The 24,107-nt window shown below is 46.4% G+C and overlaps 1 protein-coding gene across 1 annotated transcript in view; it reads right to left on the minus strand.

The window, feature by feature from the left end:
• HYDIN (HYDIN axonemal central pair apparatus protein) overlaps positions 1 to 24,107 on the minus strand; it is a 431,237-nt gene that overhangs the window by 17,577 nt on the left and 389,553 nt on the right. The window contains 16 exon segments of the mRNA XM_029201876.1: positions 637 to 849; positions 2,562 to 2,781; positions 3,529 to 3,806; positions 6,476 to 6,634; positions 8,380 to 8,578; positions 10,430 to 10,599; positions 11,046 to 11,267; positions 11,729 to 11,936; positions 12,272 to 12,419; positions 14,909 to 15,074; positions 16,122 to 16,260; positions 16,732 to 16,944; positions 18,114 to 18,321; positions 19,075 to 19,172; positions 21,489 to 21,649; positions 23,864 to 24,082. Coding sequence (XP_029057709.1) covers positions 637 to 849; positions 2,562 to 2,781; positions 3,529 to 3,806; positions 6,476 to 6,634; positions 8,380 to 8,578; positions 10,430 to 10,599; positions 11,046 to 11,267; positions 11,729 to 11,936; positions 12,272 to 12,419; positions 14,909 to 15,074; positions 16,122 to 16,260; positions 16,732 to 16,944; positions 18,114 to 18,321; positions 19,075 to 19,172; positions 21,489 to 21,649; positions 23,864 to 24,082 — 3,021 coding nt within the window.

Genomic DNA, 24,107 nt, shown 5'->3' on the forward strand with positions numbered 1-24,107 from the left:
AAAAGTTAAATATATACATACATGTGTATATTAGAACTACTTATATTGATGAAAATTTAGAGATAACTTAAACATCCAACAACTGGGGGATGTTAAATAAATTATGGAACTGTCATTCAATGAAATATTAGTCAGTCGTTAAAAATGATTATCACAAAGGTTACATAGTTAAATAGAAAAATGCTCATGACATAATGTAAAGGAAAAGTAAACAGGATGCAAAACTGAGGATGCTGTGATGGCAGCTATGGCTGTATTTGAATAAGGACTGGTAGCGAAGACGGAAGAAAATAGCTCTTTTAGGGGAGGGGAGGTGGAAGACTGTGGCTTCTTTTCTTTTTTTGATTTTTATTACAGTCACTATGATGCTATTTGTGCACTTAAACGAAGTATTAATTGCTTGATGCTTAGTTGAGGACTCCATTTTAGAACTGAGCCCCTGGTTCCAAGAGAATCCCCTAAACATGAAAATACACGGACAAAAAGGGAAGTTGTGGACTTGATAAGCTTTGGACATGATTCCCCGTGGATCCAATACCATTTGTGGGGTCCCCTCTTGTCTTAACATTCTCTCTCACACAACTCCTCCCTCCAACCATGCCAGGAAAACAGTGGGGGAGGTGGGGCTCAACCTACCTGATGTTTGCGGTTCTCCACATTCAAGGTGCGGGGCCGGTAGGTAATCTCATAGGGCTTGTTTTGCTGATGGGGCTCCAGGGTGATGAACTCGGGCCCCTCCCAGTGCTCGCCTTCAAAGATGGGGTGCAGATTCCAGGTTTGGTTGGTGTGGTTTGAAAGCATGATGGTCTGTATGTGCTTGGAGCGTACCTGGCAGGTGAAATTCACCACCTGGAAGAAAACAGGCACCTTAAGCAGGCAGTGGAATTTACAAATCTGGAGTTCAAGGAAAGGTTCAGGCCATATATATATATAGATATCTATATATCTATATCTATATCTATAGATATATAGATATCTATTTATATCTATCTATCTATATATCTATATCTACCTCTCTCTATATATATTTGGGTGTTGTCAGTATAGCAATGTTTTTTTCAGGCCAAGAAACTGGATGAAATTATAAAGAAGTAAGTGTATTTAGGAAAAAAGAAGGAGTTTCAGGACTAATTCCTGACTGGCATGTTCCAATGTTAAGAAAAATCAGAAGAGGAGACAAGAAGCAGCAGCTAATAAGGTGGGAGGAAAGCCAGGAGAGGGTGGTACCCTGGAGGCCATGTAATGAAGGAAGTGCGTGAAAGAGGAGGGGCTTGTTCAAGGTGTCAAATGCTATCGACAGGTCAAGTAAGATGAGCCATGAGAACTAGCCATTGAGCTTAGCAACGTGGACAATGTCGCATTGGTGTGAAGAGAGTCAAAGAGATCACCGGTGGGACAAGAATAGAGTTTAGCAAGAGACCCACACATATATTATCAATTGGTTTCTGACCACAGTACAAAGGCAGTTCGGTGGAGAAAGGATAATCGATTAAATAAATGCTGCTGGAACAACTGGATATCCATGTACAAAAAAAATGAATTTTGATTCATGTCTTACACTACATATAAAAATGAACTCTAAACAGACTGAGGATCTAAATTTAAAACTTGTGTCCTGAATATACAGAGAGCTCTCAAAACTCAATAGTAAGAAAACAAACAACCCCAATAAAAATAGAAGATCTGAACAGACACTTCAACAAAGAAGATATATGGATGGCAAATAAGTACCTGAAAAGATGCTTAACATCATTAGTCATTAGGAAAATGCAAATTAAAAACCACAATGAGATATCACCACGTACCTGTTAGAATGAGTAAAGTTTAAAAAAACTGACCATATCAAGTATTGGCAGGGATGCGGCACAAGTGGAAATGTCAGACGTGGCTGATGGGAATGTAAAATGACACAACTACTTCGGAAAACAATTTGGTAGGTTCTTAAAAAGGTAAACATACATCTACCCTATGACCCAGCCATTCCACTCTTACATACTTACCCAAGAAAATGAAAGCATATATTCTTGCCAAGACTTGTACATACACATTGATAGCATACTGCATGATTCCATTTATATAACATTGTTGAAACAACAGGAGATGGAGGTCAGGTGTCTATGACCATAAGAAGTGTTGCCAGGAACTATCAGGTTTCCACTTTTAGGTTTCCAGGAACAGGGCTAGCAGAGGATTAACCCAAGCCCACTTTTTAACCACAGAGAAAGCGAAGGGTGTTCACCCCTTACTTACAGAGCTTATGACAGAATTTGATCTAGCCCGAGATTTCAATACAACCTTCCCTGAGAATGAGATGCTTGAGTTGAGAGCTGAAGAATAAATAGGAATTAACTAGATGAAGAGGGGGAAATGAATATATCAGCAGTGGGAACAGCATGTGCGAAGGCCCTGGGGTAGGAGGGAGCAGGTCTACATGTTTGATGTGGGCACCAAGGACTGTTTGAACAGGGCCACTTGTTTCTAGAAGGCCTGACTGAGTTCTCCTGTGGGGCTTGCTGGGCCCACTCTGGCCACTGGCCCATCTGTGGGCAGCACCTACTGACCTCTTTTACCGAAGGTGGTCCCACGCAGACTCCAGACAGGGTTAGGCTCAGAGGACTGCCACCCTGGATGAAGCAGAGCAAGTTTTTATGGAGGATCTCCTTGCCCACCTCAGTAGGATGGTAAGTCACTTCGAAAGAAACCTCCATGCCTGCGGTGATATAGCCCTCTTCCGGGCTGATGGAGAAATGAGGCTCAAATTTTCTGGCATCCCATTTAAACCTTTTCCAAGACAAAAGGAGACAAAGTAGTTTACTAATATCCTTGGGGTGTCCTCAATCCTGCTGAGAAAAGAGATTTTGCCTGTGCTTTTAGCTGGGAGGTTCAGACTACTGGGCAAAGCAGAGGCAGTGGGACAAAGGCCAGGTCATTCCTGGGTGGGATCTCCAGGCTCTCCCTTGGGGCTGAGCAGGGTGGGAAGTGGCACACTGAGGGGCATATGCGTGAACACGCTTACACGTGTACCCGAGGTCACACAGCTAGGACGTGGCCAGGCCAGGACTGGAACCCTCCTGAGACTGTGGCCATAGCTGCTCCCTGCACTGCCTCTCAGGTTTGATCAGGGGGGTGGAGATGATCCCTTCACATGAGAGTTGCCCCTATTCTTGGTGGCACTGGGATCCGATGGCCCTGTGTGGTCACCACCTCTGTGGTCTGGCACTTGGTCCAGGTAGGACACAGAGGGTGGATGGTGCAGACCAGTGCTTCCAGTGCCAAGGCTGCCATACCACAGCCTCAGGGCACTGTTCAACTGAGGTCGGTGTGAAGGGTGCCCCCTGCAGGTGTGTGGTGCGCAGCGGGCACGGCTATGGCAGCATTCCCCAAGTAGTGCCTGGGTGGGTCCCTGCTGGCAAGTCATATAACCACTTTGAGCCTCAACTTCATCTGTGAAATGGGGACAATATCTTAACCACTTTAGAGGGTCCTGGGATAGTTAAATGGGAATCCAGGCCCAGAGGGCTCTCCTACCTCGCACCCATGTCGCCCATGTTCAACATGAGGACGCGACGCGTCGCTTGTGTCTGACACACGACTGGTCCGAAGGGAAGATGTCTCTGGTCCAGGGAGATCTCCAGGGCCTGGCAGCAGCCGCTGAGGAGGAAGAGGGGCCGCAGGAGCCCCATGCACTCCATGAACACCTCTTCGGAGAAGGGAGGGACACGCTTCTTCGGGGCGAAGTTGACTTCCAGCTTCCGGACCTCTTTGGGCTTCAGAGTGATGTTGTGGAATGGTGTCAAGGTGATGACCTGGATAAAATGACAACGAGCCTCAGCAGCTGAGGGTGGGGTGCTCCTGAGGCTCCATTTCTGGGGGTCATGCTGCTGGGACCGTATCAGGCCAGGTGTAATATCATTCTGCCCTCTCACCAGCTGTGTCACCTGTGGTGAGTTACTGAAACTTTCCGTGATTTACTCTACGGTGAAGATCCAGACCACCCGTACAAAATGTGTGGCACGTAACAGGCATTCAATCAGTGTTAATTCTCTTTCCAACCCCTTGCAAATAACCCCGTTCTCTGGTGGAGGAAACAGTAAGAGCAAGTAGAAAAGACTCAGTGCTCCGGTGGTTTTCAAGGCGCGCTCCCTGGGCTCCCTGTATCACATTTCCCAGTGTGCTGGTTAAAAGGCAGACTCTTGGGTCCTGCCCCAGCCCAAGAGAACCAGTCTCCTTGGGAGAGCTTGGAACCTGCATTTGAGGACTCATGTGTTCTAAAGTTTGAGAACCGCTGTTGGAAGTTGAATATAAGGGGCTGCTCTCTCCCCTTGGTCCTGGTAAAAATCAAATCAAAATCAGCTTGAAGGAAGTCAAACCCTTTTCATCCTTGAGCTCCCTTTGGCACGGAGTGCTGAGCAGCCACCGGAAGTGGACTGTGGCGGGCAGGGAGGCGTGGGGGGGAGTGAGATAATGGCTGAGAATCACAATAGGAAAGTGACCTTAGAGATTTCTCAAAACACAATGATGGAAGTGACCCCCCGGGGTGACGGTGCCGGTCCAGGCCATTCTGGCAGCTTTCGTCTCACCACCTCGAGAGGCAGAACTGGTGCAGCCGAACTGTGAGGGGCCCTGACCCACTGGAATGAGGACTTTACTTTGGATTAATGAGGAAAGGGAAGCCGCAAGTTTTCCCTCTTTCTCTGGATGGCAAAGTGGGTGATGTGGGGGTCCAGGGACGAGATGCCCACTGGGTCTCCTGCTTTGGTCGGCCTCTCACAGCCAGTGTTCCTGTATCCTGCAATCCTCAGATGGTCCACAACACTCCTACCACATTGAATCACACCTAGGATTCCAAAAGCATCAACCCCTTTGAGCCTATATAATCTTGCCTGCCAGAAACACTCTTCCTCAACCTGTCTGCCTGGGAGATACCTCTTCATCCTGTAAAACGCAGTTCAGACCTCTCTCCACTGTGAGGCCCTCCTCTGAGCAGCCCTGGTCCTGAATCACACCCTGCTTCTGCAGCTTCTAGGCTTTCCTGGGACTGTTCATGTGTCTGTGACCCCAAAAGACTGTGAACTCCACCAGACCAGAGTCTATGTCATATTCACCTTACTATGGACTGAATTGTGTCCTCCCAAGTCCATATGTGAGTAGTGTTTGGAGATGGGGCCTTTGGGAGGTAATTAGGTTTAGAATGAGGTCAAGAGAGTGGGACCCTAATGATGAGATTAACGCCCTTATAAAAAGGGACACCGGAGAGCTGGGGCTTGCTGTCTCTCTGACATGTGGGGACACAGCAAGAAGGTGGTCGTCTGCAAGCCAGGAGGAGCGTCCTCACCAGAAACTGACTATGTTGGCACCCTAATGTCAGACTTCCAGCCTCCAGAACTGTAAGAAAATAAATGTCTGTTGTTTAAGCCACCCAGTCTGTGGTGTTTTGTTATGGCAGCCCAAGCTGACTAAGCCACACCTTTATATTTCCAGCACGTAGCACTGATTTACTGAGTAAATGTAAGAATGAATTGAATGAAGGAATGGATATAGTCCATCCTCAAAACGAAATACACCTGGTCCATTTTCAAAGGGCCACCCAAACACTGTGAGATGGGTAGACGGCAGCCAGGACTGTAGCTTCTCTATTTAGGGAGCTCGAGGACATGGATTTGGCAACAAGCATGCTTCTTTCACACAGCGGATTGAAGTGTAAAGAGGGACAAGCTTTCGGGGGCAGATGAGTGATGTATATCGAAACATACTCTTCCTTTTGGTCCAAGAAGCCCACTCCTAGGAGTATGTATTAAGCAGAGGGTCATGGATTCACACAAAGTTTTGTTTACATGGATATTACAACGCTGCTTATAAAATAAAAAATCAGGAACACCTGAGATGAGCAGAAACAGACGATTGGTCCGTCTGCATGATGGAGGTATAGAGGAACAAATGACATTGAATGTTTAGGAGCTATTTCAAGTTGGGAAAAGCAGGTTTCAAAACAATCTGAACATTAATATTTTATTTAAAAAATGTGTAGGAAAAACCGGGGAAAGATAGGTACCAAAATGTTAAGTGATTATTTCTGGGTATGAGATTGTGGGCAAAATGTTCTGCTTTGTGATTTTCCATATTTTTCAAATTTTCTGCTGTGATGATATATGTATATTCATTAGAGCCCAGATCTTCTGAATCCATCAAGGGCACTTCTCTTTCTACATCACTGTTGCCCTCTAGAGGCATGTAGCCTCTCCAAGCCTTGGTTTCCTTACGTGTAAAATGAGAATCACAGAAGCACCACCCTACGCCGTTTCTGTGAAGATGACCAGAGGCAGCACAGGGAGAGCTCTCAGAACTGCCCTGCACACTGAAGGTGCACGAGAACCGTGAGGTGTCAGTGTTGCTATCGCGGCCATCCCTGTCATCGGGGTGGGGGGTGGGGGAAGGGATGGGGCATGAAGATGCCACTAGGGGCCCGAGCACCAACCTTGGGGTCCTGGAGTTCTGGAATCGAGAACAGGGCTGACAGGTCAAATGTGAGCTGGGCTTGGCTGTTGTTCATGACGGAAATCGTTTTCTTCGCCACCTGTCCAGGCAGGACAGCTCCTAACTTCACAGTCTTATTGGCTGGATTGAGGACTAAAATCTGTGGGACAAGAAAGAGAGCAGGGAAGGAGGTTCATCAGTTAATGAGAAAAAGAAATACGATATGGGGACCCTGGTGAGGCAGGCTGGTTCCTTCTCATTCTTCACATTGGATGGGCATTCGCCCACTCAACAAACATTTATGTGCTTAAAATGCCCACTAAACAACTTGTTGCACAATCACATAATTACGGCCGGGTTCAGAGATGTTAGGAAGGAAAAGCTCAGGGTACAAGGGGCTGAGCCAGCCTGGGGGTGAGGGAGGCTTCCCTGAGGAAGGCATGTTCCTACTGAGAGCTAAAGGAAGGGTGGGATCCTGTGGGTTTGCATCAGGGTGGCGTGGGGCTGGATCCCGAGGGAGGAGACAAGCTGTGGCGAGGCCCTGAGCTGGAGGGAGTGGACTGGACTCACAGCCTGTGGCTGGGAGCGAGAGAGAGAGACACGGGAAGACAGTTCGGACAGGGGTCAGGCTTTCTTCTGGGAGAAGTGGGAAGCCAGTGCAGCCTGGAGCGGCCCCATCAAGTGTGTATCTTGGGAGGGTGCCCTGGCTCACTCCTCTGTGGAGATGGACTGGAAGAGGGCAGAGCCTTTAGGAGTGAGAGGTGATGGTGGCAGCGGAGGTGGGAGAAGCAGGTACATTTCAAAGTCCTCATCTGACGTACTGATCAAAATGCTGACCTGGATCAGGCCAAGGTCAGGCTGGGCCTTGTCCTCCAGGATGACGTGACCCACACGAATAGCACCCACTGGTCACTGTCATTTGACCAGTCACTAAACTGCATCCCTCCCCTACACGCTCTTTCTATCCTGCCCGTATGTTTCCATTTTGTGTACAAAGGCAAGGGTCTCCAACCCCACCCTGTGAACTCCTGGAGGTGAGAGAACATGCTTAAGCCTCCTCTGCAGGATTTCTGCAAAGCACCTGACACAGTGAGTGCTGAATGAGTGATGAAAGAATGAACACTCGAATGAATCAATGACATCAGAAGAGACCCCATCGCTGGCTCAGGTGCAGACACACCAGGTGGCCTGGTCCTGTGGCTCTCTGGCTTGATGGGAAGGCTGCCAGAACACACCCCTCCCATTTTCTCTGGTTGCTGAAATGTCCCATGCACTGCCGAGGATCTTGGAAGGTCTTCAGTTTTCCAAAACTCCCTATTAAACGCAAATACTCCTACCAGACAGACACCTTAAATGTTAACCAGACACTGGGAAGAAAGGGATTAGCAGCAGGACTGGACCAGTCCCTTCCTATTAGGAGCACCTGGTTAGAAGGAAGGCCCTCAGTCAAATAGGATCCTGGGAGTTGTGGCTGGCTGGAGAATGTCAGTCTGTGTGGTGTTAAGGAAAAATGTCCCATAACTGAAAGGTTTGTCTGCATATAGAGCTTAAAACAAGTCTTGCCTCGTAACCTGAAAACACTACATGCCCTGATGTGGGACGAAAAGGACGTGCTTGGGTGCCGCATCTGATAGTCTCAAACTTCTCCAAGAAAAGGAGTGTTTCTCCAGTGATCTCCCGTGATTACTTGCATCCTTTGATACAGTGAAGTTTGGTATTGCATGAGATCTATGTGATTCACTTGGGTCTGATCTTACGATTCACCCCTTGGTGGGACTGGTTGACCCCCTGACAGAGCAGCTTGGGGGCAGGAGACTTTGAGGGGGTGGCAGGTGGGCTCAGGTGGGCAAAGAAGGGCAAGAAGGAGGGGCGCCCAGCCCGAGGATCTCCCCAACTGGCTCTTACCTTCATTTCAGTGCCTTTCCCTTTGATTTCAACTACTTGTTGTGAGAGCCCATTGATTTCAAAGGGGATGAGTTCTCGATAATTGATACTTTCTCGAGGATAAAAGATGATGGGAATCTCCAGTGTCTTTCCTGGCTTCACCACATCAACTCGGAAGTTCACCTCGAGGTGGCTGGTGTTGGTGTACAAACACTCTAAGCTGGAGAAGATCAGGAGGAAGGTGTGTAAGCTCTCGGATGCCCGACCCAGAGGGGGAGATTTTGTCCCTTGCTTCTCTGAGCTGGATCCACTGCTTGATGTCCTGCCCAGTTTTCCTGCAGTCCAAATGTAAGGGCTGGAAGGGACTTCAGCAGTGATCCAGCCCGTGGTCTCCCGGGCACCGTCGAGTTACTGCCCCCAGATCACATCTAGAGATCCTGGCAGAGCCAGGCCTCAAATGCAAAGTCTCATGACCTTTTGCCCAGTGCTCTTGTCCCTTCCTTTATCCTCTCCTCCTTGATAATGCAGCTCATGGTTTTGTACCCTTTCATAAGAAGGGGGGAGCTTCCTGAAGTAACTGGGTGGTAAAGCACAGTGGGGAGGAGTACGTGTCCAGAGTCAGACAGACAGGAGTGTGGATCCGGGTTCTATCCCTAACTAGCCACGTGACCTGAGAACAGTTTACTCAGCCCATTTGGGTCTCTGTTTCCTCCTCTGTAAAATGCGGGTAGTGACGGCTACCTCATAAAATTGCTGTGAGGATTAAATGAGATAAAGTGACTAAATCAGTCACTAGACAGGGTACAGAGGAAACATTCCATAAAGGTGTGCTATTATTATTATTGCTAATTGCTCAGCTAGAAGGGACCTTCAAAGATCATGTCCACCCCCCTTCACTTGTGGGCAGGAAGCACGTAGACCTCCATTACAGCCCCTCCTCACCTGCCTTCCGGGTATTTAGAGAAGGACTCTGGCTGAGGCAATAAAATAGAGCGCGCGATGCCTTAAGCAAAGTAAGACTCAGATTAAATCAGGCAAGGAGGAGTGTAGGTAGATAAGATTTTAAATTAGTATTCAAAATTACATGACACTCTTGTAATTTAACATTCAGGAGAATCATCACCACCATCACCGCCACAACAGTAGCAGCAGATAAAAAAAAAACTGAGCATTTCCTATGTTCCGGGCACTGTTCTAAGTACTCTCTCTAAAGGAACTAATTTAATCCTTCTAATAGCCCTGTGGGGAGGTACGACTATCCCCCACTTCAGGCAAGGAGACAGAGGCACAGAGAGTTTAAAAATTTTGCCCAAGGTCACATAGCTAGGGAAGTGCTGGGATTTGAACCTAGACCTGTGCTATGTGATATGGTAGCCACTAGACACATGTGGCTCTTAAAGTTAAAATTAATTAAAATAAAATAAAATAAATGAAGTTCTGTTCTGCAGTGGCACTAGCCACATTCCAAGTGCCCCACAGCCATGTGCAGCTGTAGGCTACCGCACTGGGCAGTGCAGACATACAACATTTCTGACACTGAAGGAAGTTCAATTGCAGAGTACTAACCTGGAGAACTTTGAATAAACATAGGTCTCTGGGCCAGTTTTGTTTTCTTAGGTCTGGAATAGGGCCCAGAAACCTGGACTGGAACATTCTACACAGGGATGGCACAGAGAGGCTGGATTTGAATCAGAAGGCTCAGGCTCAGTTTAGATCTGCCATTTACTGCAAGGCCACTCGCCTGAGAAATTAACTTTTTAACTCTCCAAACCTCAGTTCCCACATCTATTACATGCGGAAAATAAATGGAAGCCATCGAACCTCTTGTCAGGTCATTCGGCACTGCCCTCCTCATTTCCAGAAGAGGATTTTTTTTTTAGCAGAGTAGCTCATGGCTATCCAAGTATGAGTGTTAGCGGTGGGGAAAGGAGACTCAGGCTTCACGCCCACCTGTGTCTGAGGCTTTCCCAGAATCCTTTCTTTTCTGTCCTGGCAGGACCCCACCTGTGTGGAGGCTGTAGGACCCACAGGAGTGGCAGAATCATCTGGAAGCTCTGGGAAGTCTGCTTACCTCATAGACGTCTCTTCCTTGTTGGAGACAACTAGGATTTGTTTGTATGGGGGCATCCCAGCTTGGTAGATGAAGCAGGTCCCAAAGTTGTAGCTGGTGAAGGAGAAATGGACAGCTGGGCTCACGGCACAGCCTGAGATGCTGCACAAAAATGTGGGACCGTGGCTGATCTGTGGGAAGGGAATGGCAGGTGGAGTGTGATTAGAAGTGAGAGGGAAGGGCCCTTACGCCCTCAGGTGAAGGAGGGAAACAGTCGAGTGCTTAAAAAAAATTCAGGTCTCAGGGCTCCATCTGCAGAGATTCTGATGAACAGTTTACATGTCTATTTAAGGAAAGCACGGTGGACGACTTTGCGCCTGGGCCCGACGTTGGCTCTTGCTTTGCTCCTGCAGCGATGATTCAGCTTGAAGGCGGAGGGGTGTGCAGAGACTGCCAGCCCTTACCCAACGTCTGCCTCCCAGGGCCTCCTCATTAGCAGGACTCTGGCTGCCAATGTGCCTGGGAAACATGCTTGACTTCCCATCCTTCCTTGCAGCTAAGGGTGGCCATCAGACATAGTTCTCAAGACAGAATGCTCTGAGTGCGTTCAGTGTCGGACAGTGTTAAATGGTCTCACCTTGATTTTGAGTTCCAGGCCCTTCAAGACACATTTCTTAAATGGCTGGAAAGACAGGGAGGCCTGTGCACTCTGCCCCACATCCACACTGCCATCCATGGGTGAAAATTCCAAGTACTGCAGCAGGGACTTGGGGCCGGATAGCTCTGCCTGGAAGCTGAAGTTGAACTTGCCGGTGTTGATAAAGCTGAATTCACACTGGACACATTCATTCAGCTCCACCTGAGAGAGAACAGGGTTGAATGTTGAGTGAATGCAAACCACGGTTCCCTTCTGTGGGGTCAGGATATGCAACACGTTGGGGGAAAACACCCTGTGGGTAATAGTGATGGCAGGTGATTTTCGTGAGTTGAGTTTCATTAGCTCAGCGAGTCCAGCAAGAGCTACTAAGTGAGAAGAGTGAGATGACAATTTAATGCTTAGATCTCACTTGGTAGCAAAACATCCTTCTGTAGGTTTAAGACAAGCATTTCCCCCTTCTCTCCCATCTCTCCACCCTCTGAAGAGTAAAATAAGCTTTCACATCAGAACCATACACATTCTGGGGGTGGAGCTGCTCCTGGCATGTTTCTGTTCTCCTGGTCTCCCCGGCATTTGAAACAGAGATTCAGCGACAATTCACTTGTACTGCTTTTCCCAGCCAGTGTGGAAACAGAGAGAGCGAGGCCCTCTCTCGTCTTTACCTCATAGAAGTTGAGAGTCGTGGTCTGGCTGGGAGTCAAGAGAGTGATGGTGCCAGTCTTGTCCTTGCACTTGACCTCTACATTCATAGAGTAGCCCTGAGCCTTGACATTTAAGGTCAGAGGGTGGGCTTTCTTTTTCACATTGCAGATCAAATTGAAGTTCACTTCTCCTTCCTGCTTCGGTGTGAAGAAAATATCAATTGGGAACCTGGTTGGGGATGAAGACAGCAGATTACATAACTAGACCAACCCGTTAAAGAAGGTTGAATACTAAACTATTATACACTAGGAGGAAAAGGCATCCTAACTCCAAATCACGATGAATTTTGAAGATTTGCCAGGCACGGCAGGCCACTGCTTTATGGATTTGCAAACACAGTGAATAGCAAGGAAAAGAATATAAACATAAGAAAATACTGAGAACAAGAGCTTAAAGTTCTCAATGCTCTACAATTCACTAGGAAGCCGATTCTCCTGGCTGGTGGGCCTGGGACCCTGCCATGTTGGGTGAGTGCAGTCCTGGGGGCCTTCCTTTCTGTTTACCTGGACAGCGGTGGGACCCAGCCTTCCATGGGACACACGACCAGGCTGCTGCTGAAACCTTCAGAATATCGGGAGGTGTCCTGGAAGGCAAAATGGAACCTCTGCTCCTCCTTGTTGGTGATCTTCACGGTCTCCCTGGCCTCTCTGCCTGGAGGGGGAAACACTGCCCTCAGGGAGGCCTCGTGCCTGCTCCTGGCCCACCTCAGGAGGCACGAGGAAGCCTTCGTAGAAGAGGCTCCGCAGCTTCTTTCCCTTCCTCTTCCCAGCTCCTCGGCCTTTGGCCTCCTCTCTTCCTTCTTTTTGCTCTACAAGGACCCTTCCTCCCAAAGGGACTCTACCTCTTCCTTCTAGAACTTTACCCCATCAGCTGCCTGTTCCTCTTAGGTGGCTGCTCTGCCTGGGTCACAGCTCTCCTGGGATCCTCCTTGTTCCTTCAGACCCAACGCCTTCCTGCTTTTGTTAATGGGGGCTGGTAGGCCCCTCAGCCCTGCCCATATCTCTGTAAACAACCCCTGCATCGGACTCTTTTGAATTAGGCTTTGGATATGTCACCAGTGTGCTGACAGGGCCCTGACTAATACATCTCCTATCACTGTTTTGCTTTTTCTTACTCTCCTTGACTATTGTAGAGCATTTATTTTTCCACATGAACTTCAGAATCATTTTTTCCAACTCCCCCCTCACCCCGATCATTTTGGAACTAACGTTGCCAGATTTAGCAAATAATTTTTTAGTATAAGTATGTCCCAAATATTGCATATTGCTTGGCATTCTGAACTACTATTCATTGTTATCTGAAATTCAGATTTAACTGTGCATCCTGTATTTTATCTGACAACCCTAGTTGGGATTTTAATTGAAACTCGATTAAATTTGCATTTAATTTTGGGAGAATTGACAAATGTTCAGATCTTGTTTGGGGGCATTTTAATAAGATTTTTTAGTTTTATTCATATAGGTCCTGTGCTTTTCTCGTTACATTTATCCTTAGCTATCATGTAGGTCTTATGAATGGAATTTTTTGTTTGTTTCTAGGTGCTTACTGCTAAAAGAAAGAGAAACCATTGATTTTTGCACACGTCTTGCATCCAGCCATTCCTACATTATCTTGTTGATTCTAGTAGTTTGTTTTGCTTTTCTCTAGAGTCTCTTGAGGTTATCTATGTATGAAGTCATCAGCAACAGCATAATGAGATAACTTTGCCTCTTTTTTCCCCAATGTTTATGTCAATTATTTAATTTTCTTGTTCTATTGTATTTGCTAAAATCACTAAGAAAGTGTTCAATAATGACGGTGATAATGAACATCCTTGCCTAATTCCTGACTTTAATTGAAGTGACTTTAGTAGTTTATTACCAGATAATATCTGCCCCTTGATTTTGGTTAATCTTCTTTATTCACGTTTTTCCCTCTATTCCTATTTTACTATTAGAGTTTTTGTTGAGAATGTCTGCTGAATTTTAGAAATGACTTTTCAGTATATATCAGTATGATCACCTGGTTCTTCTTTAATCTGTTGATGTAACAATTACATTGAAATGCACCATCATTGCATTCCTAGATTAAACCCTGTTTGTCTTATTATTCTTATGCTACATTGCTCATTTATTTGTTCAAAACCTTACTAAATGCCACAATCTCCTCCTATCTGTTTATATGTATCAGTATAAGAAATGTATGGAAGTAATACACATCACATTGTTGACACTGGTTTCCTTTGACAGAAAGGAAAGGATGAGATAGAATGGGGGGGAATGATTATTACATTTTTCCGTATACAACACCACGTTGATTGATGTATAAAGAATATTACTTTTATAAATAATAAAATCTAATGAATTACTAAAAAATCCTCTGACTTTAGTTGTATTTTACACACACACACACAAAACATCACATCCATGTGATAGATTCACAGTGTTATAAGGGACTTGCCAATCACTTCCTTTATGTCCTTCAAGTCTCACCTCAAATGTCACCTTCCCACTGCCCACTAGCATTCCTTATTCCCCTACCCTGCTTTATTCTTCTCTGGAACACTTATCAACATCTGACATGCTATACATTTTGCTTTGTCATGTTTTGGTAGTCTGCTTCCTGCTGCTAGAATGTAACCATCATGACGGTCGGGACTTGGGCTTTGTCCATCGCATTCCCAGCTCACAGAAGAGTGCCTGGCTCACACAAGGGCCTCGGTAATATTTGTTGAGCTGGATAAAAGTGTGAAAGGGTGTCAGAGAAATGTGATCACTTTGGCACAGAACAAGAAGCAAACAGATACAGCCATAATCTGGGGGCACACGCAAGCAGGATGGGGCTGACGTGGGGATCTGGAAATAAACATAGTCAGTCCAGGCCCCAAAGGAATCTTCCAAGTAGGCTCTGTAGCAAGCCTCCTAAATTTCCTTAGGTTATTGGTGTGTGGGTTTAGAAGACACTTGATGGAAATTAGATTGAGAGGTTGAGTATTTTGTGGCCTTGTGAATAGTGATAGAGGCCCTCTGACATGCTTCTGGAAGGCACCAGGAAGAGCTCCCTGCCCATGTCTGCTCCTGCAGCGCATTGCTGGGTTGGTCCCACACCCCTCCCCCACAGGTCATGCCAATTCTAAATATAAACCAACAGGGCAGCCTTACCAATGAGGAGACAACTGAAGTTGAGATGTGACTTGTCCAGATTGATGAGAGGGTCAGTGGCTTTGCCTACCAGCAGGAAAGGGACTGTGATGTTGTGTTCGGGGATTAAGAAAGTCCAGAATGCTTCCGAGATGTCCAGATGGAAAGGTGTGAACTGGAAGATAATCTGAGAAGACAGTTTGGAGCAGAGCAGTTAGAGGCACTTCTGCGTGTTTACTCCATGCGCCCTTAGTGGCTTGACAGCCCTGGGGTTATGCTGGCTGACATTACCAGGTCATCACTTCCTTTCTACCCTCTTTGTAAGGGCACGTAAGTTTAGCTGTACCAGCAACATCAATCTCTGTTTGCCCAGCCCACCAAGTATTTCTCGGGGGGTCTACCCCACTCACAGGCTCTGCTGGCTAGGCTACCATATTTCATGCCATGTCTCTGGATGGCATGTAAAAATGGAAAGATTCAAGGGGGAAGCTTGTAATTTGGGCTTTTCCTGAAAAGTCTGGGAGAACCAGCAACGCTGAGCCCACTGCTCTGTATGGTGACCTTCCAGAGAAGCACTGTGGCCAGCCAGCTCTGGGGCCCATCATTCCCTATCACTGTCCCCTTGGCCTGTGTCATTCATTTGTATGGTCTTCCTGAAGGCAACTGAATTCGGAATTTCCATTTCATGGATTTATTTCTGCCTCCAAGATTCTCTGTGGAATTTATAGGACATAGGGTCCACAGATCTGTTTTGGCCAGCAAGTTCGTATTTCTTTAAGTCTGTCCCTCTGCTCTAAATCACTGTGTGGACATTAGGACTAAACCATGGAACATGACTCCACTTTTCTGTTTTGCCCTTTGGCCTGACCAAGTAAAAATACATCTGTGTCCTTTTATTGCTGTCAGTCCCTTGGACAAAAATAACTCTTTACTTCTTATTCTTGTATGAGTCCTAGTAGAGTCTCCAGGCATTGGTGTCCAACTCTCCTTTCCTTGCTTTAATAATCTCAATTTTTAAAACTTCTGTTTCTCCGTCGCCAACCAAGAGTGCTCAGGTTTGTCTTGTCCATGAGGACTGCCTAACACATAGAGTAGCCACTCAAGAAACACTTGTTGATGGACACACCCTTAGGCTGTTCTCCCTAACTCTATCCATGCTCTACCACAGACCTGCTATGCAGAGGGGCATAGAATTAATAAAGTCCTGGGTCAAGGGGTCCCCATTCATACACACCTCAGCTTTCTTTTCAGGGAGGATGAGGCCCTTTTCTGTAAGGCATGTGAAGGCTGGAGGGTTCTGGAGACTTTCAATTTCTTCAGAGACCCAGCAGAAAGAGTAGGTGCTATTGGTCGGGTTCAGTATTGTAAAAGTCCTGGCCGAGGGGGGAAGAATCGATAGCAGAGAGTGAGACGGGGGCTTGAGGATTAAGAGAAACTTTTCTAGACTGTTCCCTAGCACACTTCCTTTATGTGGGAATCAGAACTGTTCTGAGCACTTCGTTACTGCAGAAACAAAAACTGCATCTCACTTGGGGATCCCAAGTGTGGCTAGAGTTCTGGACTTTGGAATAATAATGACACCAAGGGCTCTTCTGTCCCAGTGATCCTCTGTGGTCAAGGCAGTGGTCAGGGATCCTATTTTTATGTCTTCCAAGTTTTCCAGAGTGTCAAAACCAGGGAGACAGAAGACAGCTTCCTCACGGAGGCAGTTCTCTAAAGTCAAACCCCAGGATAGCAAGCGTGCTTCTACGTGTCAGTCTAGCTTGCTACTCTGAATTCCTACTCTGAGTTTTTAGAAGGACTGACAGATGTGAACTCAACTAGTGCAAACCTAAATGACTCACCGGAGATACTTCCCTCCTATGCCCACGCTGGTGAACTCAATCACCCGGGTGTTTGGATCCAGAGCCCCACTACTAGGCCCTCGGAGATCTGGGTTGCGCCGATGACCACTGATGTAGTCCGAGTCTTTCAGGTCAAAATGGCAGAAGGGCAGGGAGCTCCGCCCTTTTGCTGACAGGACTGGGCCTTGCTCTCCAGGTGGCAGGTTAGGAATCCTGAGAGGATAAGGTTATTTTGATCTATTTTTAACTTTTTAATCGATTTTTGCTTTCGTGGTTGTAAATGAATATGACACCCATCAGAATGTGAACTCCATGAGAGCAGAGGCTGGGTCTGTCTCGGTCAGCAATATAACCTCAGTGCCTTGAACAGTACATGGTACATAGTAGGTGGTCACTAATTAATTGTGGAGTGGATGGATGCATGAATGGGCTGAGTATGAGAGGCCTGAATTCTGGTTCCTTCTGTGTACCTTACTATGGCCTCAAGTGACTTCCTTTGCCAATGGTGAGAAAACCTCCCTGCTGTAAGGTCAGCACAGAGTCTTTCCCTCTGGGCTCTTTCATAGGCATCTAGTGCGATACAAAAAAGGACTCAGGCATCCTTACAAAACTACCCTGAGCTCCTTGGAGAAAGTACACTAGATGTGAGCAGACCTCGAGCCCCAGCACCAAGCTTAGGTGGCCCAGGTGTGGGAAAGGTCCCTGCAGTGTGATTGCAGGGTTTCTATAGGTCTTATTGTTCACATAGGTCTCTGCCACCCTATGCCATGGATCACAGACTTCCTCTAAGGTAGGTGTTCTCCATGGAGCTGGCTGGGGAGTGGGTACCACATCAGGGACTTTCGTTGCCAGATGTTACTGGATTGACTCTCCTCTAACTGGACCTGGGCCCCATCTGTCCCTCACTTACTATGTACCAGGTCCACATCCTCCATCGCCACCACCACCTAATGTTTATCGTACTTCTTGCGTGCCAGGCACTGTTCTAAGCTCTTCACTTGAATTAGCTCATTTAGTCTTCACAGCTCTACAAGGTGGGTATTGTCATTTGCATTTTACATAGGAGGAAACTGAGTCTCAGAAAAGGTACAAGAAAGCTTTCCCAAGTTCATGCTTGCCCCAGGACTGGAACCCAGCTGGCTGCCCACCATCCTGTTGCCCAGTGGAATCCTGTACGTGGCCAGGAAGGGGAGGTGGGCTGGAGGCAGGGTCTACAGAGGGTTGATGAGCTATACAAAAGAATGGATTCTCCTTGTCCTCCAAAGGGAAATGTGGCAATGTGGGGCTGAGGAGGGGCCTGGGGCTGGAAAGAATGGTGGGCGTGGTGGGACAGAGAGGGGCTAGGAGCTGCAGCGCTTTGTGCTGGGAGATCATCTCCTTACTGGCAGAAAAGACTGCTCTCGAAGTCTCCAACCTCCATTGGGGAGAATTTCACTTTGAGCTTCTGGGTCTTCCCCACGGGCACCACGCCTGAGACGGGCTCCACAGAGAACGGTGGCAGGGAAGCTTCGTTCCAAGGGTCCATGACACTGTCCAGGGTGCTGCCCGTGTGCAGCGTGCCCTGGCTAAGCTGGTCATTTTGGGAGAAACCTGGGGGCAGATAGAGCGCCAGTGATATTCTGCACCTGCAGTGGGAGGGCAGGTGTAGGGCAGCCCACTCACAGGCCCTAGGCACCCTCTGTGGGCTCACCTCTGCTAGCGGGTATACTTCGGGCCCCAGGGCCCAAAGAATGGGCTCCCATCTCTCACACGAGACTCATGAAAAATACTTCCATTAATTACATCAAGTTTTCATGTTTGTTTCCTTTTGGCTCAAGGGGGTGGGTCAAGTAGATGTCTGTGGGTCATATGCCTCAAGAATAATAGGCTGTGAACATAATTTTTGGAGAATCATTGCTTTAAAGTAGGGGTTCATAATCTGGGGGCCCATGGAAAAGGGCTCATTAGGAAGGTCTGGGCAACTCCAAGTTGAAAGAGAATTAACAGATAATTGCCCACTAAGTGTTGGGCTCTTTTAAAAGTGCAAATTGGGCATGGGTGTCTATTTTCCTGGGGAGACAGTTCATAGCTTTCATCAGTTTCTCCAAGAGTCTGTAATCTTCTAGAAGGTTAAGATCTAAAAGAAAAGATTCCTAGGGATCTGTGTGGGCCCCAGGAAGGCAGATCTCAGCTCTTGAGTTTCTCAGGCCCTTTTGGCTCTGCAGATGCCAGGAGGCCTCTGCTCTGCTTCTCCTTTGCTTCTTAGGGGGCCGTTGGAGCAGTGCTTGCTTCTCCATGAACAAGGCTCTTGTGCTCACTGGGGACCCAGTTCAAGCCCTGGGTTTTACCCGTCACCGCATTTACCTTGGTTGTCTGGCATTGCAAAGCTGACAGCCTTTGCCGTCTCTTCTGAGATCCAGCTGAATTCCAGCTGCACGTTTCCTGAATTTATCAGTTCAAACCTGCAAACAGATCAGGGAATGGACTTGAGAAACGTGCTTCAGATTTTTGTCCTGTCTGCACATCATCTGTACTGTAAACTTTTTTAAGTCAAGTCACTTTGTTTCTTAAATATTTCTTCAAAGACAAGTTTTAAGCAATTTTATCTGAAGTCATGCATGCGATATACTTGTTATATTTCCTTCTAAAACACACACACAAATATATACATAGCTATTAAAAGTAAAAGTCTGCAGACGTTTCGCACTTAAATCATCTTGCATGCTACTGGCAACCTGTGCAATGAGCTCTCAGCCTGCATCATGGTAGTCCTGAAAAATTCCCATGAGAGAGGAAACAAACTCTATTTCACAAGACAGCACCTTCCTCGGGTGCAAATTCCAAAGCCTCTCCTTTCCTGAATCACTTTCCACCAGAAACAATGTCCTCGTGGTCAGAAACCATTTGACCCCTGCCTCCGATGCCTTCACTGGCTGAGACGCATACTTGTCTCAAATTCTCAATTAGTGGAGACTTTTCTTGTCTCAAGCTTCCCTGCTCTAAGACAAGAACTGGGAGATAGAAGCTTTTTCTGGAACCACGATTAAACTTGATCACAGTCACAGCAAGAGGATGAGGCCCTGATGTAAGACAATGGTTGTGCGAGAGAAAGAAACACACACGCTCTTCCCAGTTTTAGGGGAGAAGTAGGAGCTGAGAGTTGTGGTGGGGCGGTAGGTCTAAAGGTGGGATTTAGGGGTTAGATTCCCATTATCCGGTCCAGGTAGACCATGTAGCTGTGCCTGAAGTCAAGGTGCTTTGGCCTCAGGGGCTTGTGTGAATTTATGAACTGTGTGAATTTATGAGCACTGGTCTTTATCCTAAAGCAAATTTTTATAAAGAGGAGAAATCTCAGTGGAACAGAGTACTTTTAGTAAAAACGCATTCTTGGTTTAGGTCCAGGAGTGAACAAATGCTCTGTAAAGGGCCAGATAGTAAAGTTTTTGGCTTTGCGTGCCAGAGATTTCTGCAGCAACTGCTCCCTCTGCTGTGGAAGTGCAGAAGCAGCCGTGGACGATAATAAACAGACGGGCACAGCTGTGTGTCCACATAACTGTATCTATAAAAATAAGCAGCTGGCTGGGTTTGGTCCACGGGCCAGAGTTTGCCAACCCCTGCTGTAGGTGAAATGGCCGTCAGCAGAAGATCCCACTTCCTGCTTCCTACCTGTTGGTTCTATAATAATTTGAGAGGACGCCTTAAGTGCCACAAATGCAGAATGAGTTGAACAAGTTAATTACTAATTTTTACAATGCAGAAATGTCAGTGGCTTACGCTTTTGTGTTTGTAATTCTCAAAGAACAGTCACAGGCTTTCTCTCTATGTTGCTCTCTCTGCCTGAAGGCCCTTTTTCTCACTTCCTCACCTAGCCACCTCCTATTTCTCCTCCGAAGTTCAGCTGGACCACCACTTTGTCCACACTTGTCTCTCCCTATATCTTGGTCTGCTTTAGGTATGCTTCCTGCGAACCCAGAGCACTATACTGCAACCATCAGTTGAACTATTTTCACCCATTCCCCCAACACCCACCACGAGCTCTTTGAGAGCAGGACCCACAGCATCCTTGTATCACCTGAGTGTGGATAAAGAGTTAACATAACCCTTTCTCCTTCTAAGGACAATTTCAACTTTGAATTAATTTTCTAGTTCTGTTTCCGTGGAAGCCTGGTAAGAGAGAAATGTCAGCCGTATTATTAGACAACTTTGTTTATAGTAAAAATGACCCCTGATTGGTAACTTGCTTTGGGCTGGACTGGGAAGAATCGTGATTCCCTGGAGGGAGGCCATAGCACTGGGGTTCTCTGAGTGTAGTGACTCTTGTAACTGGGCACGTCCCTTGCAGGGATCCTGGAAGCTATAGCCATGGAGTGGTTACGAGAAATGTTGGCTTCTGTTGGTCACGGCCTTCTAAGCTAAGATGGACCCCATGCCCGCTAGCGTAGGTATTGTCCAAGCTGTCACCTGGGGCAGGGGCAACAGGAATAGTTCCTGGGTGGTGATACGGGCTGTTGCAAGGACTGTTCCCACCGAAGCCCACTGCCTGATGCCACCTTCCCGGTAAGACTGTGTTTCCAGGTCTACATCTTGATTTCAAGTGTGAACTTCAATAGTTTTGTGGGTCTGAATGTTTCATTGGACCTACAAAGACCCTCTGGTGTGCAGATGTGATGTCTGGTCTATGCTGTTGTGGACACTGAATAAATGTTTGATGACGGAGCCAGTGAATGATGGAGTTAAAGAACTTCTCTGAGAGTGTCAGGAGGCTTTTGATGACTCACTCAAACACTCGGGTCTGGTGAACCAGTGTCTCCTTAAAGTGCACATCGCTCGTCTGGCACTTGTACGAAGCGAAATTCACGTGGGCACTGATCTGCAGCTGCAGTTCTTGGTAGTTTTCTTCTAGTACTGAGTAAGCAGGCTCAGGATCCGTCTCTATCACCTGTAACAAAGGCAGCCGTGTCCTCAGTGATGCAGAGACACCTGCCTCACAGGAATAATGGGGAGATAAAACAGTGCTTCCTACCCAGGCAAATGAGAACCAACTCACAGATTCAAGTTCCAGAAGAAATGATGAGGCCAAACCTAAAATGACTCAGAAATAGGAAAGGAAGAAATTGAACAAGAAATTACTGAGAGCATCACGACTGCACAGGCATGAGTTATGGGGTCAGATACGCTCCAAGAAGGTAGAATAAAGGAAATCATAAAGGTAGGAATAGATATTAATGAAACAGAAAATAAATCTAAAACAGAGAGGACCAATGAAACTAAAAGCTGTTTATTTGAAAAGATTTAGAAAACCTGTGGTGAGAATGATCAAGAAGAAAAAAAGAGAAAATACACATAACCAATATCATAAATGAAAAGGGAGATATCACCATCCATCCTACAGACATTTAAACAGACGATAAGAAAATACTGTGAATAATTTTATGACGATGCATATGAAAACTTAGTTGAAGGGAAAATTCCTAGAAGAATAATTTAATAAAACGGACACAAAAACAAATTTAAAAAAACCTAAAGAGTCTTATTTCTATTAAAGAAAATGAATGGTAGTAAAAAAAAAATCTTTAAGAAGACCTAAATAGAGAGATATACCTTGCTAATGGAAAGGATGAATTAATGTTATAAAATTATCAATCCTTCCTAAACTGATGTATAGATACAATCCAATTCCAATCAAGTTTCCATCAGGGTTTTCACAGTACTTGTTTAAATGGATTAAAAATTATTTAGAAAAGTAAAGGGCCAAGAATAAGCAAAATACTTCAGAATAAAACAATATGGAGATAATCATGAAAGGATTCATTAAAGTCAAAATATGAGTGATAAGTATGGCAAGCACGTTTGCAGACAAAGACAGGAATAAAAGAGTTTATCAAAAATAAAATGACTAATACTCTTATTTTTCCAAGATAATATCCAAGTGCTTTCCAAAGTGGGCTGTACCAATTTATACTCCTACTAGCAAAGAGCCACTTTGGAAATGCCTGGGCATTTTCTTGGAAAGCTGAGCATTCACACATCCTGTGACTCAGCAATTCCACTTCCTGTGACTCAGTTTAGGAATATAAACTCTTGCAAATGAGCACCGTGTGACATGAACTATAATGCTCACAGAAACACTGTCCACAGTAGCAAACCCCAACTAATTTTCAAAAGAGGGATGGGTAAATAATAATGCACTTCTATATAGCAGTGACATGGGTGTGCTACAGCCGCCTGCAACGATACAGATGACCACACGCAATGACCTTAAAAAAAATAAAGTTAAAAACTACACCTAAACAATATGCCTTTTAGAATGCATAGGTTAATTTTAAAAAGAAATAAAAACAAAAATCAAGGGAATGAGATCCCAGGGTAGTGACCACGTCTTAGAGACAGGCAGGGGTGGGATGGCTGAGAACAACCCAGGTAATCCTGGTTATACTTCCTGTGTTGGGTGTGGGTTCGTCCCTGTTTATTATATTATTAAAAAGAAACCAACGAAGGGATAATTAAAGGAGGGGCACGCATGGACCAAAGATGAGATTCTGACGTGAGCAATAGATTATAATTAACTTAATTCTGGACACTGAGGGGAAAAAGGAAGTAGCTAAAAGACTAGCCATGAGGTTTCTGAAGAAGAAAAAGGTGGGAGGATTTGCTCAACTAGAAACTAGATATCAAGACTTAAATGAGAGGGACTTCCCTGGTGGTCCAGTGACTAAGACTCCGAGCTCCCAATGCAGGGGGCCCCGGTTCGATCCCTGTTCAGGGAACTAGATCCTGCACACCACAAATGAAGATCCCGCACGCCGCAACTGAAGATCCCACAAGCCACAACGAAGATCCAGCATGCGGCAACGAAGATCTTGCATGCTGCAACTAAGACCCGGTGCAGCCAAATAAATAAATAATTTTTTTAAAAAAACTTCAATGAAAGCTCTACCAGTTAAGGTGTGTGGTTTGTGTGGTCCATGTAGTGTGGATGGCAGGTGGCTTGCTTGGAAGTTCAGTTCGCCGCTTTGGAAACCCAGGTCAGGTGGAACAGGGACCATTTCCTTTTTCCATGAAACAAGGAAATGATGAGACACTGAGCTTGAGGGCAGGAGGCATCCAAGCACGGCAGGCCTGGCCAGACTGGGGCTTGGTGTCCCTAACTCACTTTTTGTTTTGTAGTGAAAGTCCCGGGCGTGTTTCTGGGCACATCCACCCACTTGACCGTGCGCATGCGGTCGTCCCAGTCGGGGACCTGGTCTGCAGGGAGCTGAAACATGATCTTGGAGAGCTTGCACTTGATCCCCATCTTCTTCAGGTTGATGGGCACGTCTGACTTCATGGTCACCGCTATGTTCTTGGCACAGCCAGGGTGGAGGTGGCCCACCTGGGGAAGAGCCTTACGTTAGTAT

The sequence above is a fragment of the Monodon monoceros genome, unplaced genomic scaffold, assembly GCF_005190385.1.
Source record: "Monodon monoceros isolate NGI ecotype Baffin Bay Population unplaced genomic scaffold, NGI_Narwhal_1 Super_Scaffold_10, whole genome shotgun sequence".
NCBI classification, from domain to species: Eukaryota; Metazoa; Chordata; class Mammalia; order Artiodactyla; family Monodontidae; genus Monodon; species Monodon monoceros.